The 17,202-nt window shown below is 39.1% G+C and overlaps 1 protein-coding gene across 2 annotated transcripts; it reads right to left on the bottom strand.

Moving 5' to 3' along the window:
* Positions 1 to 23: 23 nt before the first annotated feature.
* LOC136237156 (inositol hexakisphosphate and diphosphoinositol-pentakisphosphate kinase 2-like) lies at positions 24 to 16,003 on the bottom strand. 2 transcript variants are annotated; one of them, XM_066027465.1, is made up of 21 exons: positions 15,879 to 16,003; positions 13,268 to 13,503; positions 11,555 to 11,640; positions 11,167 to 11,321; positions 10,849 to 11,001; positions 10,355 to 10,587; positions 5,325 to 5,432; positions 3,653 to 3,739; positions 3,217 to 3,292; positions 3,055 to 3,170; positions 2,934 to 3,004; positions 2,582 to 2,814; positions 2,413 to 2,519; positions 2,294 to 2,360; positions 2,084 to 2,222; positions 1,976 to 2,037; positions 1,844 to 1,929; positions 1,576 to 1,785; positions 1,035 to 1,149; positions 413 to 986; positions 24 to 357 (listed from the first exon to the last, which is right to left on the bottom strand). In XM_066027465.1, the coding sequence occupies exons 1-21, from the start codon at positions 15,927 to 15,929 to the stop codon at positions 182 to 184; spliced, it is 3,141 nt and encodes a 1,046-aa protein (XP_065883537.1). In that variant the 5' UTR covers positions 15,930 to 16,003; the 3' UTR covers positions 24 to 181. The 2 variants fall into 2 exon arrangements, with proteins under 2 accessions (XP_065883537.1, XP_065883536.1); XM_066027464.1 differs by lacking the exon at positions 15,879 to 16,003 and adding an exon at positions 15,541 to 15,832.
* Positions 16,004 to 17,202: the final 1,199 nt, after the last annotated feature.

The raw sequence follows: 17,202 nt of genomic DNA, 5'->3' as shown, positions 1-17,202 counted from the left end.
CTAGCTGTAAAGACATAAAGGTCTGTATACACACAGATCATGTTTCTACACAATTAAACTACTACTATTTGCATATTCCATACATAATAAATAAGTGACTACAGATAATTTATATACTTATATATGCATTCAAAGCAAATAAATAAAAATGCCATAAGTTAATATGATACAATACAAATGGCTATATCATTGAGCCAGTACTAGAGCGATGCGAGGTAACACTGGAACGGCGTGATCCTACACTGGAGCGATGCTCAAACCGTACCTCATCATTACTTAAAAATTTCTCCATTTCTGCCAATGATATTGTACAAAGTCGTTGTAATGGTTTCACTGATGTAGCAAGGTCCAAATCGACTGAAAAAGTAAACACACATTAAAGTACTATAATAGACAATTGTACAAAACCTACCAAGCTGTTCTTCAGTAACATTCGGTAACTCACTACCACTGGGAGGCTGTGAAGGCTCACTGACAACTATTGATGGTGTGGTAGTATCTTCTGTTGTGTTAGTACTGCTGTCAAGAGTTTGTTGGTTATTCACATTTTCTTCTTCTACATCAAAGAAGCTATCCTTTGAAGCCACTTGTTTGATGGTTTGTAGCTGTTCCTGGCTCATCAGTGACGGGAGTGACTTAGCTGATCTCTTTACTGGATCAATAGCAGGTACAGTAGGTACAGTGAAAGTGGTGGAGCCTTTTCTTGTAAACACTTTTGTACTATCTTCATCCGGCAGCATTCTTTTCAAGGGGATGATAGTTTTTTTATAGTCCAATCCAAGACAGCTAGCACTTTCTCCACTAGCAATAATCTCTTCCCTTCCCTTTGCTCCAGGACTGTAGTGTACCTCAACTTTGTAACGTTCTTCACTATCCACTGGTGCTCGGCTATTTTCAAACAGTAAAAACACAATCTGTGTCATGTAGTTCAACTCTGGTGCACTGTCAAGTAGTTTCTTTGCATCTTTCCATTCAGGATGATCCAGCTATTAATAGAACCATTAGTAGTCTTACCCATACAATATACAACATACATGAGATAGTGATCCAAACCGGAGCATATTGACCATAGCATGAATGTTGGATTCACTGGTGAAGTAAAGCCTTGTTCTGACATGTCTCTTGGGGGTGACCACACCAGATGAATACCTGAGGAAATAACAACTATAAGTGAAATACAGTATACATGGAATAATCACTACATTTTACTATAGCAGGGGTCCAACAACTGTGGTCAACCATGAACATGTTTATAAACAGTCCTCCACTCAATCACTCTTAATTCTTAAATTACTCTAATAAAAGCACACCTGTTAACAAAAACACTCTAATATAACAATCAGTTCTGGTGCTCAGATAAAAAGTGTTCAGATGAACGAGATTACAATCACAGGTAGTGCTTATTGTACTCTCCAGTGGTGAGGAAGTACAATATAGTATTGTTTGTAACAGCAGCCATATCAGTGTGGCCAAGACTGGCAACAAGTGAGAAACTTTACCATTGACACACATGGACACACACGCTGGCATGCTGGATTTCTAAAAGCCTACTTTGTTTCTGCATATATAACGTACTTTGGATCCAACTGATGCATAATATCTGTACCAATGTTGGACACAGTGTGTGTGATGTCTGTTTGAATCTTGTGCAGTAATGGTTGACAAACAGTTCCAGCAATCTCTATTTTCTCATCACGAGTAATGCCATACTCCTGAGGCATCACCAGATCTGCCAGGTGCATTGACTGTATGTACAAGTCATAGGCTACCTTGAGACCAAGATGACTATGGGATAGTAGAACATGTTAGTATTGTACATGACCTACTAGTCTAGTTAGTATACCTGTTGTGTAGCATGTCATATTTGATACAGTCATAAATGTCTGGAATTTTACTGATATCAAATTTGCCATCTTTATGTTTAAAATCCTGCATAGGAATTAATATTGTTTTATCAGTAATCAACTAAACTGACCTTTTCTAGCTTTGACCATCTTGCAAGCATTAATTTCAAACCTTCAGACAGGTACAATTTCACTACAGGAAAGAAGTTACACACCATACAGACACTGTAACTTTTAACCTTCTTTTCCATCAGCTTCTAAATCAGATATTTGTTTAATGAGAAGTACAATATTATCATACATCATCTGACAGGCAACCACAGGATTTTTGATGGCATCTATTGCAACTTGGTAAGATGTTGCTCCAGTTGGACTTAGCTGTGTGTAAACAATGAATAGTCGATCAACTACTCTAATATAACATACGGCAAATTGGTATAGTACTGTACCTTTCTCCTCAGTTCCTCAATATCACAAGTGTTTGTTCTCATGTACTCGTGGAGTCTCTTTTTTGCTCTAAATCACAATAGTATTATTACAAGATTAAAATTATGGCTATTTTGCAGACCTGGTCATCGCCTCTTCTGCCATGAAAGCATTATCCAGTAATTTGTTGTCTCTTTTTACCAGATGAAACAATATGGGAGGAAGGCTACCCTCTAAATCTAAAAGACCCTAATACATGGAAATATACAAAAAGGGGATATTGAATATATCATTTAAAACACTTTATTTACCTTCACAAAAGCAGCTGCTGTCATCTGTACTCTTCCTTCATCAGATCCATAGACCTTTAAGTCATGTCGGTAGGTGCTATGGAGACGTAGAAATCCTGACCCAGGTAGGGAGCCATATTCCCCAGCTCCCCCTGGGTAGATACAACGAAACACTTTTCCTAGTTCCTCAGCTTGTTGTCTACCAGCTGGAGTGAGTTCTCCACCCCATTTGAGAATCATCAGTAATGCCCTCTCTACAAACAACCATAAAAAATAACTGGGAACACAAGACTCCATACAAAAACACAAGCTTGTGGCTTTGTGTAGGGTCACACCACAGCATACAGACACACAGTGTAAGTTACACACCAACCTTGACCAGGATCAGGAGATTTTATGTACTTAAGCTGAACCTTACGATTGATACCAGAAAAGTAGCCATACCTAGAGAGAATAATACTTTAACAGGTTTGTGTGTATTTTATTAGCATTACATTTCCAATACTGATTTTGTTTGTTTTAATTTTCTCACAAGTTCTGTGGTGTCTCCAAATGCTGCAGGATTAGTCTCCACTTCTTCTAACAAGCCATTGGCTATGTCCAATACTTCCTATACAACATCAGTTAGCACAAACTGGAACTGCAACATAGCATACCTGTAGTTCACCGGGACTCTTTAGCTTTATTTTAAGCTTCTTCTTGACATCATATTTTTCATACAGTTTTAAGAACCTAAGAAAGCAATTATACATATAGGTAGATGTTACAAAACTAAGTAGTAATCAAGATTTGATATACTCTGTTGAAATTGTACAACATCATTCTTGGGCACATTTTGTAGCACAGCCTATTCTACAACACTCGAGAATTCTACCCAGCAGTAGCCAAAAGTAGTCAGTACGTGTAACTGAAAACACATACATGTAATTTTGTTTGATATGCACAAAACTGATACACTGAAAGTGTACTTATGTAGTTACAGTCAATGTTTCATAGACTACCACAATTCCTGGGCAGAACTCACAAGTGTTGATGTACTTCAAATCAATACATTAGCACATGCATCTGGCATACATAGTTTGAAGTCAGTACCTCTCATGTGTGACCACCATTTTCATTTTTTGCTTGGGAGTACGGTCTCCGTGACGTATAATTGCAATCACACAACGTAACTCCAGCCTAAACAGAAATACAGGGTTGAATACTTCCATTACAGTGATGCGTGTACATTGTGTTTGTGCTGCATGCAATATGTATTATGTGTGTGCAAGCAAGTACATACATGCATGTGCATGGGTGTGCATGTGTGTGTGTGTGTGTGTGTGTGTGTGTGTGTGTGTGTGTGTGTGTGTGTGTGTGTGTGTGTGTGTGTGTGTGTGTGTGTGTGTGTGTGTGTGTGTGCTTATGCAGTGTGCATATGCAAGTGCAAGCATGCATTAGAAATGGGCTGAGACAAGGATGTAACAGTGGGGACTTGCTATTAGTTTAGATGATGCAAATGGGGTGCCACATGCAGGATAGTGTAATAGCTGCAGTGGACAATTTCATGTATCTTGGAAGCATCATCACTAATGATGGTGAAATAGTCAATGAGGTGATTGTGAGATTGGGAAAGGCTGCAAGAGCATTTAGATGCTTGCGACTCTCCATCTTTGATGACCGGGGTCTCAGTGTGCAGACTAAGACATGCTGTGGTGATATCTACTTAGTTGTATGGATCCGAGATAAGGGCGGTGAAGAGTACTAGCATAAGAAGCTTACAAGGCTTTTGTACTGGTAAGTTAGGGACTAACTAGGCAATGGAAGGAACAAATAACATCTAAGGAATTGGCTAGTTGGGTTGGAATGAATGAGAACATGGCTCATAATATTGGAAAATATTGAAGTAGGCTGCTAGGGCATTTGGCACAGATGAATGATTAAGCAGAAAACCCACCCAAGACACAGCTTTAAGAAATGATGGAGAGATCTAACGGTGATGGACATCAGACATTGGGATTGAGGAAGATTAGTTTGCAAGATAGACAGTGATGGTCAAATAAACAAATCTGTTTATCTGATATTGGGGAGATGCTAACAGACCCTCTCTAACTCAAACTTTTACTTGTACATGTGGATGTTCTTTTAAGCGTTTTGGAGATCTCACAAGACATCAACACTTTTGTGACAGACAACTTCTGGATTATGGTAGCCTAGGACTGTCCACTTTTCACTGTTCCTGTGGAAGGATCTTCGTAGGAAGAAGGATCTCACAAGGCATTCATGTTTTTTGCAGAGAAACATAACCCCAACCCACTTATCTTATCCAGGGGTTTCCCCCCTTGATCTTATTTAGGGGTTTCCCCTGAGGATACTGTCATCATCTTTGGGTGGGCAGCTACAGACATGTGTGTGTGTATGCATGTGAGCATGAAAAATGCAGTTGATTTCAGGTTGCTTGCGGATGCAATTGAACAATTCGCACACGTGATTGCTTGAACACGCGAGCTGTTTCCTTTCAACCAAGCTCCTTTCACTAGCGCAACTACATTATTCACTTTCTAAGATTATTAGACAATGCCAGGGGCATACTGAGGTAGTTATTCAATACATTGAAACACTGCACGTAAGCATTCAAATGATCATGTTTGAAAATCATGTGTGCGAATTTTACATTTGCAAGCAACCTGAAATCGACTGTATGCAAGTACATGCGTGCATCATGTGCAGTACGGGTATGCATGTGTGTACACCTGTACATATTACAGACAGACAATTAACATACTGAGGGTCGCTACTTGGTATTGGTACAGGAATCTCTTCTGCCAAATACTCCACTGATGGTTTTATACTGGGGAACAATTCCGGAGCCAGTTCAGAGAATATCATTTCCCTACATGTACATATTATTGTACTGAAAACAACTCTCGTGTAATACTGTATGTGTACACACATTAATGAACAGTAGTAGGACCACAGCAAGGGACAAAAGGTCTATGATAGTGACTGATAATGTGCACAAAAACCAGCCTGAAATAATTGTCACGATCATAGTTTAAGTGTGGATTAAAATTTGCATAAAAATGCATTATTAGAACAAGTACTGTCTCACAATGTTGCAGGGTAAAAGCACAATTCTTTCACATTCACACTGTTGAAACCTATTTCTGTCAAGCAAAGAATCTCAACTATAGGTGGTGGAAATGAAGAGGTGGGGAGGCCATACCCCCAACATGTTTCATAACTGTACTGACTGCAGAAGGTGCAAGTTGAATCCATACAAAAACAGTCAAGCTGTGAAACAAGTTGATGTTGTGCTACTTCTAAAAACCAGGCGTCATGCAGCAAAACAAACCTAACTGTGTACTAAACTAATATTTATTTTGGTTTGTTGCTACATACAAAATTGAATCATCACAGTAATTTCGTAATTGATGAAATATTTTGTAATTCTGTAATTACAATGCTAAGAGGCGTACCTCAAACAAACTACTAATAATGCACATAAGTATCTTCTTAACTGTTCTACAGTTTGTCTATAGTATTTTCTTATGCAAATTCTCCAGGCAAAGCCTCAAAGCTGCTCTTCATTTTTGTTCGTGTATGTACGAGCATGCCCCTTTTCAATCCGAAGGAATTCATTATACCTGATAGCCAGTATTGGGAGTAACGCGTTACATAAGTAACGCGTTACATAATATTATTACTTTTGTGGTAACTAAGTAATATAACGAAATACACTATAAAAACAGGTAATATAACTCAAGTTACTTTACTAACAAATGTAAAGCGTTACCTAAGTAATATTGTTACTGTAACGAATCTAATATTATGTAATATTATTACTACAAGTAATGAAGTTACTAATCTCGTTAGTAATCCACTGAGTAACGCCTAGCCACAACGAAGTAATGAAGCCTACTGAATGAAGCTTATTCACCAGCTTTACTTATAACCAAGATTTGCACATTGTCCAACAACGCAATCATGTCACGTGATAAGGTGGTAGTTTCACACGTGACAGCTTAAGGCTGTGGACACAAAGTAATATAATATGATAGTAACTTTATTTTATGGGTAATATGTAACTGTAACTAAATAGTTCAGTTGCAAGTAATATGTAATATGTAACTAGTTACTTTTAAAAAGTAACTTGCCCAACACTGCTGATAGCCTAGGAGGCCAGCTGTGTTGTTTTACAGCTATTTGACGTCCGTAGAGCCCATTGGGAAAGGCCTTCACCGCGTCCTTATAAACTCGCTTCACCCGTGTTTCAAACTGGCACGTATTAACCATCTTAAACCATAGCTTACCTTCCTGGAAGTTTAATACAGGCTCTATGTGGCCTTTATTTCTAACATAATGGTTGTTTTTAGTGAACAAACTTTTGCTCACGTGGGTGCAGAAAGACAAACAAATATACAAACACACACTTTTCGGAAAATAATTTCAGTAAATCAAGCGTGCGTCCACAGCCAGCCTTTGGCTGGCTGTGAAAGGCTGGCTGTGGGTGCACACCTGGTTTAAAAGGTGCGGCTTTAAAAAGCCTGGATGAATAAAGTTGTGAAATCAAAGGTGGCGGCTGTTAAAATTAACGTAATTGCAGCCATTTGTTGGTCGCCACCTTTGATTTCACAACTTTTTTCATCCAGGATTTTTAAGGCTGTGCCTTTTTTCACAGCTCTGTTTTTGTGCGGATATCACTTCTTTTGTAATTACAAGTTCCAAAGCCATTGGCCTTGATATATCCTTTTAACCTTTTTCCCTTTACTACATAAATTGTCAAAGACTGCATGGCTATATGAAGAACTGAAATAAGACAAATTTTGAAGGGGTGTATACCCCCAATGATAGCTAGGCAGATTTGACTCCAATTAGGAATGGGAGATTCCCTACCCTGAGGAAGCTTCCACAGCAGAAATGGTTAATTACACTGTTCAAGCACTATGGAGCTATAGATACTGTACATGAAAATTTTATATTTTTATTATTCCAGCACCCCTTGCCACCACCCCTAGCACTAATTGTTAAAAGTGCTAGACAAATACCAAGATCAAATTTCAATCAATGAGCTGGAGCCACCTGACCCTCAGCTAGTGCAAGGCCAATTGTTCCTAGTGAAAGTGGACAGCCCTGATGTGATCTAGCTACTCTCAAACACATAACAGTGGAGCATAACAAAGAATAACTAATCCTGCAATGCAGCCATTACATCACAGAACTATATGACAACTCCTTCTGAAGAGAGACAAGGAAAGCAAGGGTCTTCTATAAAATACAGCAGCAGCATAACCCATACCACCCCTTAACGTTGAAAATACATGTGAGTAAAAGAACCCATCTCAATTTCCCTAATACGTTGTTCATACTTCCATTGTTTCTCACATTCAAAACGTCAATAAAGTGGATACCATGATATGAAGGTGCATTAATAGCATTAAACACTTTGACATCAAAAAATGCCTTCTGAAGTTTACCTCCCCAGAATCCTAAAGCAGAAACGTCTACACGAGCTCCATCCTAATTACTAGCTGTTACATATTGAAGGGTCTCACCTGTAAGAGGCTGCAATGGATACATGACATGGCATTTTCTGGTTCCATAAAATGAATATGTCGCCTGCCCACACTGGCTGTACTTGGCTGCATGACACACTCAATATAGGCTATTTTATAATACTCTAATAGAACACACATTTTTTCTGAGCACTTCAATACAACGTATATAGAATTTCCACTGATAGATCTATGAGTTATCATTCTAGTGTAGTAAACCAGAACTTTCATTTATAAGGTAGAAACTAAGTGAGGTGAGCAACTGACAGCAGTGGCAGAGTAGTAAAGGTTGAACCACAATAGTAGAGTCATAATAGGTACATGTTTTTTGCAAAAATCCTAATAGAACGCACACCTAAAAACCACCTTGAAAAGCATCCTTCAACTCAAAACAACCCTCTGGTGGTTCTTTGCAATGAGTATAGGTCCACTAGTAAGTATCAAGTGAAAAGGAAACAGTATGTGTATTTCAGACAAAACTGAAATTTGCCATTTTGTTCATATAATATTATTCTTTCATAGGCATAGTGAAATTTACAAGGAGAATCCTGGGATAAAAAGTAACAAGGTTTGCTGAATGGATCATTGTGCGTGTCCATGACCTATATTTGATTTCATTTTCGGATGGAATTTCATTTTGGATGGAAACAGCCCAAACCAAGCCATTTCTTCTTGCCAAAATTCCATTACCCACAAGAAGCCATACAAGACCACACTCAGAGTTAGTTTTTTGGTGTGTGCTGCTTGTGGCTAATAGAATCTGTCTATATTAAACTCAGTATAGGCCGGGAAGCTTAATCTGTGCTGAAGACTTTGTTGCAAGGTGGTTTTTTTTCACTCTGTGATTATTGTACGTGGGCGGGTTATCCAGATTAAATACTCTAATAGAGCAGTCACGTAAATACTCACTGAATTTGACAGCTATTAAAGGCATCAATAATGTAAATTCTAGGAGACTCTCATTCTGTATGCACATTGCAATTTGATCAGTTTCATGTGTGTACTGAAACGTTGATGGCATTACTATGCAGAATGCAAAAATACACTATTCACAACAGTTTTCATTATCAATAAAAGAAATCCATAATCCATTAATGGATTAATAAAAGTACACAAACTAGATGAATAAAAAATTGGAAATTTTAAAATGGGAATAGGAATCGCTGAAAAAAGCCATGAAACAAGAAGGGATCACTGGGGTGGTAATGTAAACCATAAATCCCTATTTTGACTCGTTCAAAATGACTGAGCATGTAACTAAAGATTTATGACAGAGAGTCAAAATAGGGATTTGTGGTTTACATTACCACCCCAGGGATCCCTTCTTGTTTCGTGGCTTTTTTCAGCGATCCCTATTCCCATTTTAAAATTGCCTATTTTTTATTCATCTAGTATAGGTGTGGAGGTCCCTGAAGAAATTTTTTTCCAACATTTTTTGTGCACGTTTTATATCTCAATTGCGCAGGTCTGGTTTTGCTTTATATCTCTTTAGCTAATACTCTCAGTACTTTCAAACCACAAAAGGTTGCACTACAATAGTAACTTCATGTACAGACCGATTTTCAAGTTATTCCATCAAGTGGATTACCCTGTAAGTGTGACAACAAATCGCTTTTGTAATTTTCAAAATTGCACATAATTCCGTTATTCCTAGTTTGATCTGTATGAAAATTGGGCTGTAAATGTGCTGCATTATGCTCTTACTGCCCTCTAAATTTGAAGTCAATCGACTAAAGCATGCACAAGTTATTGCAAGTGTGCAAAAGAACATTTACGTAATAAAATTGAGAATAAAAACATGAGGAAAATAATATAAACTTTGAAGGTGCATATCTCAGTAATGGCTGGGTGGATTCAGCTCGAATAGGAGGTGCCCTACCCTGAGGGAGTTCCCGCAACAAAACTGGTTGATTTCCGTTCAGGTACTATTGAGCTATGATGCGTGAAAACAGTGTTTTCTTGGTTCCTGTAAAATACACTTGTCTGTCACACATCCACACTTATTAGCTGTACTTGGCCGCACGGCACACTATCGTGTGTCCTGACAGATGTGCTTCATGTACACAGGGTGTACAACATGAATTGGACAACTCCGACATGTGCCATTAGTGCACAAAATATCTGGACAGATGCAGTCACTTGCTTGATAATAAGGTCAAATTATTCAGTGGGCCACATTACAGAACTGGTTTTGCTGTAAATACACTGACCATTCAATTGTTGGACAACCTTAAATAAGATATTCTGACTTAACTCTTACTTGAGTATCTGAGCACAATCATCATAGTATTTAGGAGAATTCTTCACAAAACTAAAACCATTCACATCACAGACATAAGAGTTGCCTCCATCCCTGAGCAAATCAAATCCGCATATGGTTTGTTTGAAGGCATTACACACTTGACGAGCTATTAGCTTTTCATGAGCACTAAGAATAACTGGAAATCGTTTTTCTTTCCCTGACTTGTCTCTCTGCACTTTACCATCAAGTCCCTAATAGAAGATAATTGTATGAATAAATGGTAGAAGCATCTCAAAATTGAATTGTAAAATCGAATAAACTTGCTGGACTACAATACAGTACTACAAATGTCACCACACACAGTTGAATACACACATACACACAGTTGAATACACATACAACTGTAAACATCAGTACACATTTAAACACACACATGGTGAGTGCCACTATATGAAAACATTAAACCACAATACAGTACATTAGAAGTTTAGTCATATACCAATTCCACTCACTGGTGACTTTCTAGCTTCAGCATGAGCATAGTCAGGACCCACAGTATACACCTTCACATCAGTCCCATCAGTGGCAAGAAACTTCTCATAAATATAAGACCCAGTCCTTCTGACAGCATTTTCACCTGAGTATTTGCTGGACCGATCATTAATCTAATAAACAGATATATGACACACTTATAGTCTTCAATATTGATACTGATACTAAAGATACGTATTGTCCATTGTAAATTCATATGATTTAATTAAGGCCATCCTATAATAGCATACATATAGTAAGGTAAAGGTAGTAGGAACTTATACAATACATGTACTTACCTTTCTGAACAGCTGTTGACTACCCCCACCTACGGCACTTGGAAAGTAGATATGAACGTTGTGATCTTCAGCTGACACTGGCTTCTCCACAAACGGCTTTGGGAAAACTTGAGATCCAATTGTCAACACATCTTCTTGTTCATCCCATGTACTGTCTACACATAATACATTGAATAAAGCACTTACAGTACAATAGAATCCTAGTACGTATACACGCACATGCATGCAAGTGATGCATGCATGTGGTACATCTTTGCCCACATGTAAAGGTACAAGCACACAGGCATGTTTTAACATGCAACACACACACACACACACACACACACACACACACACACACACACACACACACACACACACACACACACACACACACACACACTCTTACCAGTAATTCCATCTTCATTTCTACTCAACACAGCATATTCTGGTACAGGTACTCCAGCCTCCTTTAGTTTTTTGTATATAATCCGTCTACAGAGAATGGCACACTTTACCATAGCGATATACTAGAAACAAGTGACAGTTCAAAAAGTATATACGAATACTCCAGCAGGTGTACAAGACCAGTGCAAGGAACTCTTAGCCCCACCATGCGGTCAGGGACAACAAAAGTGCGGCCATTAGCCATACCACCAACACAGTTTCTTCCGAGTAGGTAAAAACAGTGGACCCGGGACCAGGAGACCTGCAGAAATCCAACTCTTCTTGGAATTTTATACACTTCACAGTATTCTATACTTGTACTAGGTACCTCTGCAAGCAGTCTTGCATGGCCAATCCACTTCCCCCCCCCCTTCATGGCGTTTTGCATGATGTTTACACCAATTAGAAACTATGAGCGCCTCTGAAAGTGTCTGAAGCTGACTGCACTAATTATAGGTCACTTGCTATTTCCCCAGAATATTTGTTTGCACAATGTTTCTAAACTTTAGTAGCTAGGTGACAAAATAGAGTAGCATGCTCATTGTGCAGCAGGTGAGCAATTACTAGCTAAGCCAAGCTAAGCAAGTTCCAGCAGCTCTTCACACGTCATGGTGCATTTGCACAATGTTCCTAAACTACTCTAGCAGCTAGGCGGCATAATAGACTAGTATGCTTACTGTGCAGCAGGCAGTTGCCTATAAATGCAGTCAGCTTCAGACGCTTTTAGAGGCACTTATAATTTCTAATTGGTGTAAACATTGTGCAAGACGCCACGAGGGGGGGAAGAGTGGATTGGCCATGCAAGACTACTTGCAGAGGTACCTAGTTCAAGTATAGAATACTGTGAAGTGTATAAAATTCCAAGCAGAGTTCGATTTCTGCAGGTCCCCTGGTCCCGGGTCCTTGGTCCCCAGGTCCACTGTTATTACCTACCCGTTTCTTCCTTACTACTTGCCTGAGAATATCCCAACCCTATCATGGGAGGTACCCTAACAAAGAGACATTGAGGAACCTATTTATAAGCTTCTTATACCATCCAAAGCAAATCATATTCCCTCCTGTAGTTATAGCGTGTTGGATTTCTGACTGTTTACTGCATGGTCGTACAGAGAGGGGCGCTACCATAAACCAAAACACCAATAAGTTACCAGACCCACAACAAGGAGGTTGAGCTTAAGCTTCAGTTCTGCAGCCTCTCTCTGTGAGATCTGGATAGTCCGCCTGTGGGTTACTAGCAAGAGGATTTGCCTGCACCAACTTAAGTGCCTGAGTGGTGTACAGGCATCCCAGTGCTGGTTTGCTGGGTGGCAGTAGCTGTGTTTTGCACAGTTTTGCTTTGCTTGTGTGTGCATGCACACTTGTACATGTTGTCTACAATGACCCCAACACCGCTAAGCGAGACAAGGACAGTTGGACATTTACTTTCCCAGTAAACATCAGGTTCCCATTGACAGGTGAGCTGCTTCCCCAATTGACACCAGGCCACCAGCTTCCCATTATAGACAGGAGAAATGGCAGTAAAGTTTCTTGCTCAAGGAAATAACAACAGCAACTGGGAATCAAACCTGTAACCTTTCAATTAGCAGGCCGTGCTCTAGCTGCTTAGATATATAATATATATATATATATATACCACCTTGATCATGCACGCACGCACGCACGCACACACACTCACCTGTCCAATAGGTCATACTGAGACTCCAAGTCATTGATCAACAGTGGCTTCCTTAGTTTGGCATACTTTACAGCCTTGCCAAGGGGGAATCCCACAGAAAAGAAAGCAATCAAACAGTCACATATCGGCCAATCTTCAATTGGATCATTCAGTATCACAGACTCAGAGAACACAACTATCTCTATATTGGGATGTTGTAATCTCTCCAGTATGGACTTCATTGGTGAGGAGTGCACCTAAAAACAGTACACAAAAAATTAGTGCATCATTACCTGTACATACACTAGTATAAACACAACACTATGCAAATATGATTACAGGGATAAACTTGTCACTGTACAGAGATATAGTTTCATTGATGAATTAGAGAGGGTTGTCGTCTAACATTTTGTATCACAAAGCCAACTTTGAAAGAGGCACTTCAATAACAATACGAAATATGATAACATGAAATTTGATACATAATTGTTAGACACACCTGCACAAGTCACAACTTTAAAGACTAGTCCTGCAATCCAGCTGGCAGGTGATTAAAAAAACCATCTGGTCATCATCGCCAATTTCTGTTTCTCAACGAATCCTTAGTAACAATTATTTTGTTCCAAGTACAGTGTTTGCATCATTACATGCACTACGTCACTATTTATTGGCTCTGCTACACTTTTGGCAGTGGCAGTCAAAACTTGACAAAGGTTATTCCATACTCATACATACACACACAAAACACTGGACTAGCTTATAAACTTTGGTTATGAACTTATGAGAAAAATTTTCCAGCAATCATGTGAATAAAAAATTTTTGGCAAAAACCATACATTAGATTTTTAAAAGTCAGGGTGACCATCATCCTTTGATTTTTCTACCTTATAAATGAGAATTAAGAAGGAACCTAGAAAACCTATACCTTAAGAGGTAAAACGTGACCAGATTTTATAAAACCGATCCAAACCGCACATCAGGCAAAATCAAACTAACACCACCAGTGGATAGCTACACTATCATTACCTCTCCACTATTACTAACTCTTGCTATCATACTACTAGTGTTGATCCTCAGTACTACTTAAAACTACTTGAAGCTGGTTTTAATAGATGTCTTTTCTGGATGGTGTGGAGAGCTTGAATGGCGGTTTCTGACTTAGCGAAGGATCTGGCTGGAGTGGTTTACTGGTGGTTCCTGATAATGTTGACCAAACGGTTATTTTTCTTCTGTTGATTCTTCTGCATATCAGCCACTAAGAAGCCAGCACAGCCCTGTAATCTCGTGTCTGGGCTTCAATCATGGACTGCCTCCACTTTGAAGTCTATCTGTTGCCCACCCTGCCACCCCCCACCCTCTTCCTCTTTGTGAGTACTTGTGATACTACAGTACTTTGTTTGTCCAATTGCTCAGATTTCCAATCTTATTTGGTGGGAAACTCTATAAGCAGCTATTGAAAGGTAATAACAGATTGATGTAACTCTTGTGTAAATTTCATACGCGTGCTTGCTACCCTTGGCAAGTTATGCCAACTTGAATTTTTTTAAAACCGTTTATCTCGAAACTTTCAATGTGCAATTTAGTTTGTTTTTCCAAAATCCAGTCAAAAATACAGGTGGAAAAAAAAGCAACCCTAACTGAGGTTTGCCTGCTAAGCACTTTCACTGTCTGCGTGAAGAGAAGGTTTTGATGTGTTCGATACGATGGCTTGTCAGGACAGGAGCTTCACACCCTCCAACCTTAGCTTGCCTCAAAAGCTTCCCTTCCAATACAGCTAGTGTGTTTAATAACCTAGTAGACCACTGGAACAATGGCTCTGGCTAGTTGCCAGAACAATAGCAACATGTTTACTAGTACAGTGGAACCTGTTCAAGACGGTCACCTTTAGGCCAAGGCTTTTTTGGTCTTAATATAGGCAGGTGGCCAGGTGAATAAATAGCTCACCTGGGGAATTTACAAGTGGTCTTTTAGAGAGATGGCCTTTCTATACAGGTGGCCAGGTTCCACTGTATATAACTTTCTCAACTGCCAACCACATGACCATCTTACCCAGTCGTCTACAACCACCCAGGGTCACAATAAGAGATATATTCAGCTGGCCACCAGACTTTGGAATTCCCTCCCTAAAGAAATTGTAAATTCAGCAGACTTTATCAATTCAAAAAATTCACTTGTTTAATTAGCTCCAATGTCAATTCTGAGTTCTGTACATTAAATATAATACCAATGAACAAACCCACACCCACGCAATACATGAGGAAAACACGTGCTATACTCCACAAAACATTTAATACCTTTCTCTCCATACCGCATACTGCAAGAGTCACCACCCTTCCAATTCCTTGATGTGAACTAGTCTCTTCAGTAACGAAGCTAGACATCCTGTAGAAGGCTTTACCAACAATCGTGTCTTTGGTGTTTGTCCGAGCCTAAAACGTCCGACTAATTCTTCCCATCATAATGTCGTAAAACGAAACGATAGTTTACACCGTAGTGGAACGAGTCTACGTGCACTGGCAACCAACCTACTCGTTCTACCGGTACAAGCGCGTAAAAAAAATCGATGCGCTTGTTTGCAGAATTAGGATCGGGGACGGAGAGCGATGATATGCCTCTTAACTGTTCTACGTACCTTTTTACGTTTTACACTGCAGATTCCCATAACAAGCGTCATTTCTTTCATCCTTTGTCTAGAAATATGCCAAGCTTGCCCGAATGTAGGGGTGTTTATTGCTGTTTATTCAGGTGCTATAGCGGTTCAGTGAATATTTTCAATGGCAGTTGTGTTCAGCACTGACCCTCAAAGTATGAAAAGGTCAGCTTGAAAAGCCATAGCTAACTATACTAATACGACCATATGCCAATACTGCCGGACTGCCCCGGATGAACCTTGACTGCATGGCCACATCAAACAGATAGCCAGCAAAGCCATCAAAGTCATAACCTATACTATAAAACCTATTGTTATCTACTTTTGCATGCGATTCCCCACACAAATCTCAGGCCTGGAAGCAGCTAGCCGGCTAAACAAAGATCAGTGACAAGATTGTGCTATAGCTAAGGCCACTCCAAGTGGTAATTATGTTTCTGGTCAACCGCCCGCATCCTTTTTTGGAGAATGTTAAATTTCAGAAATACACGAGATACATGAGTAAAATGCCCGCATCAGCTTTTTGAAAAACCTGGATTTCAGAAACAAATATTGGGCTGTAACAAGTATGCTAAATCTAACCATAATTTGTATTTTATCAGTGAAAACCTGCAAGAAATGGACATAATGCATAGTACAGATCGATATACTCTAATAGAACAGTCAGTAAATCACAAAAGTACTCTAATTGAGCAGTCACTTCATTGTTGCTTTGTTGCTAAATTCCGCCCGCCCGCACCTAGGACTCATTTTCAAAGGACCAGAAACATAATTACCAATTGGAGTGGCCTAATTAGAGCTACTTTAGATTTTCAAATGTTTCATCAATGTTAGAAATCTTAAAGCAGGGGGAACAGCTATATTACAAGTTTAAGTATCCCAAATAATTGTTTGATTCACGGTGTGTTGAACTTCAGTATCTGCAAAACCACATCTACTTATAGGAAACGTAGGCAGTGACCGCGGTTCCAGGATATTTATCAAAAATTACCCATTTTAAAAAAAAATTCTCAATAATTTCCTCAAAATTTGTATGATTTCTTGTTTCACAAAACTTTTCCAAAAGTTATGCAATTTTACTGCATGCATGGGTAAGTAGAATTCTAGGGAACAATTAAAAAACTAATGGAAAATGCCTGACAAATATCTTTGCAGCATTGTCTAGATCCACCCACTACAATGATGGAAACACATCATTAGAGCAGTCACTCTGCACTAAATACTCTAATAGAGCAGTCTATAATTTGAATGGACTATAGCTGGCACAGATTATGGACTATATAGCTGGCACAGATTATATAGGCAG

Source organism: Dysidea avara, chromosome 10 (genome assembly GCF_963678975.1).
Source record: "Dysidea avara chromosome 10, odDysAvar1.4, whole genome shotgun sequence".
NCBI lineage: Eukaryota > Metazoa > Porifera > Demospongiae > Dictyoceratida > Dysideidae > Dysidea > Dysidea avara.
Note: the sequence above shows the minus strand (reverse complement) of the source record. Positions and strands in the feature narration are given on the sequence as shown.

Coding starts and splice junctions, on each gene's coding strand:
- LOC136237156 (XM_066027464.1), bottom strand. CDS start 15,627: ATGTCTAGCTTCGTTACTGAAGAGACTAGTTCACATCAAGGAATTGGA. Junction 11,641..13,267: donor CAGTATGACCTATTGGACAG/GTGAGTGTGTGT, acceptor CATTCTCTGTAG/ACGGATTATATACAAAAAAC. Junction 11,322..11,554: donor AAATGAAGATGGAATTACTG/GTAAGAGTGTGT, acceptor TATTATGTGTAG/ACAGTACATGGGATGAACAA.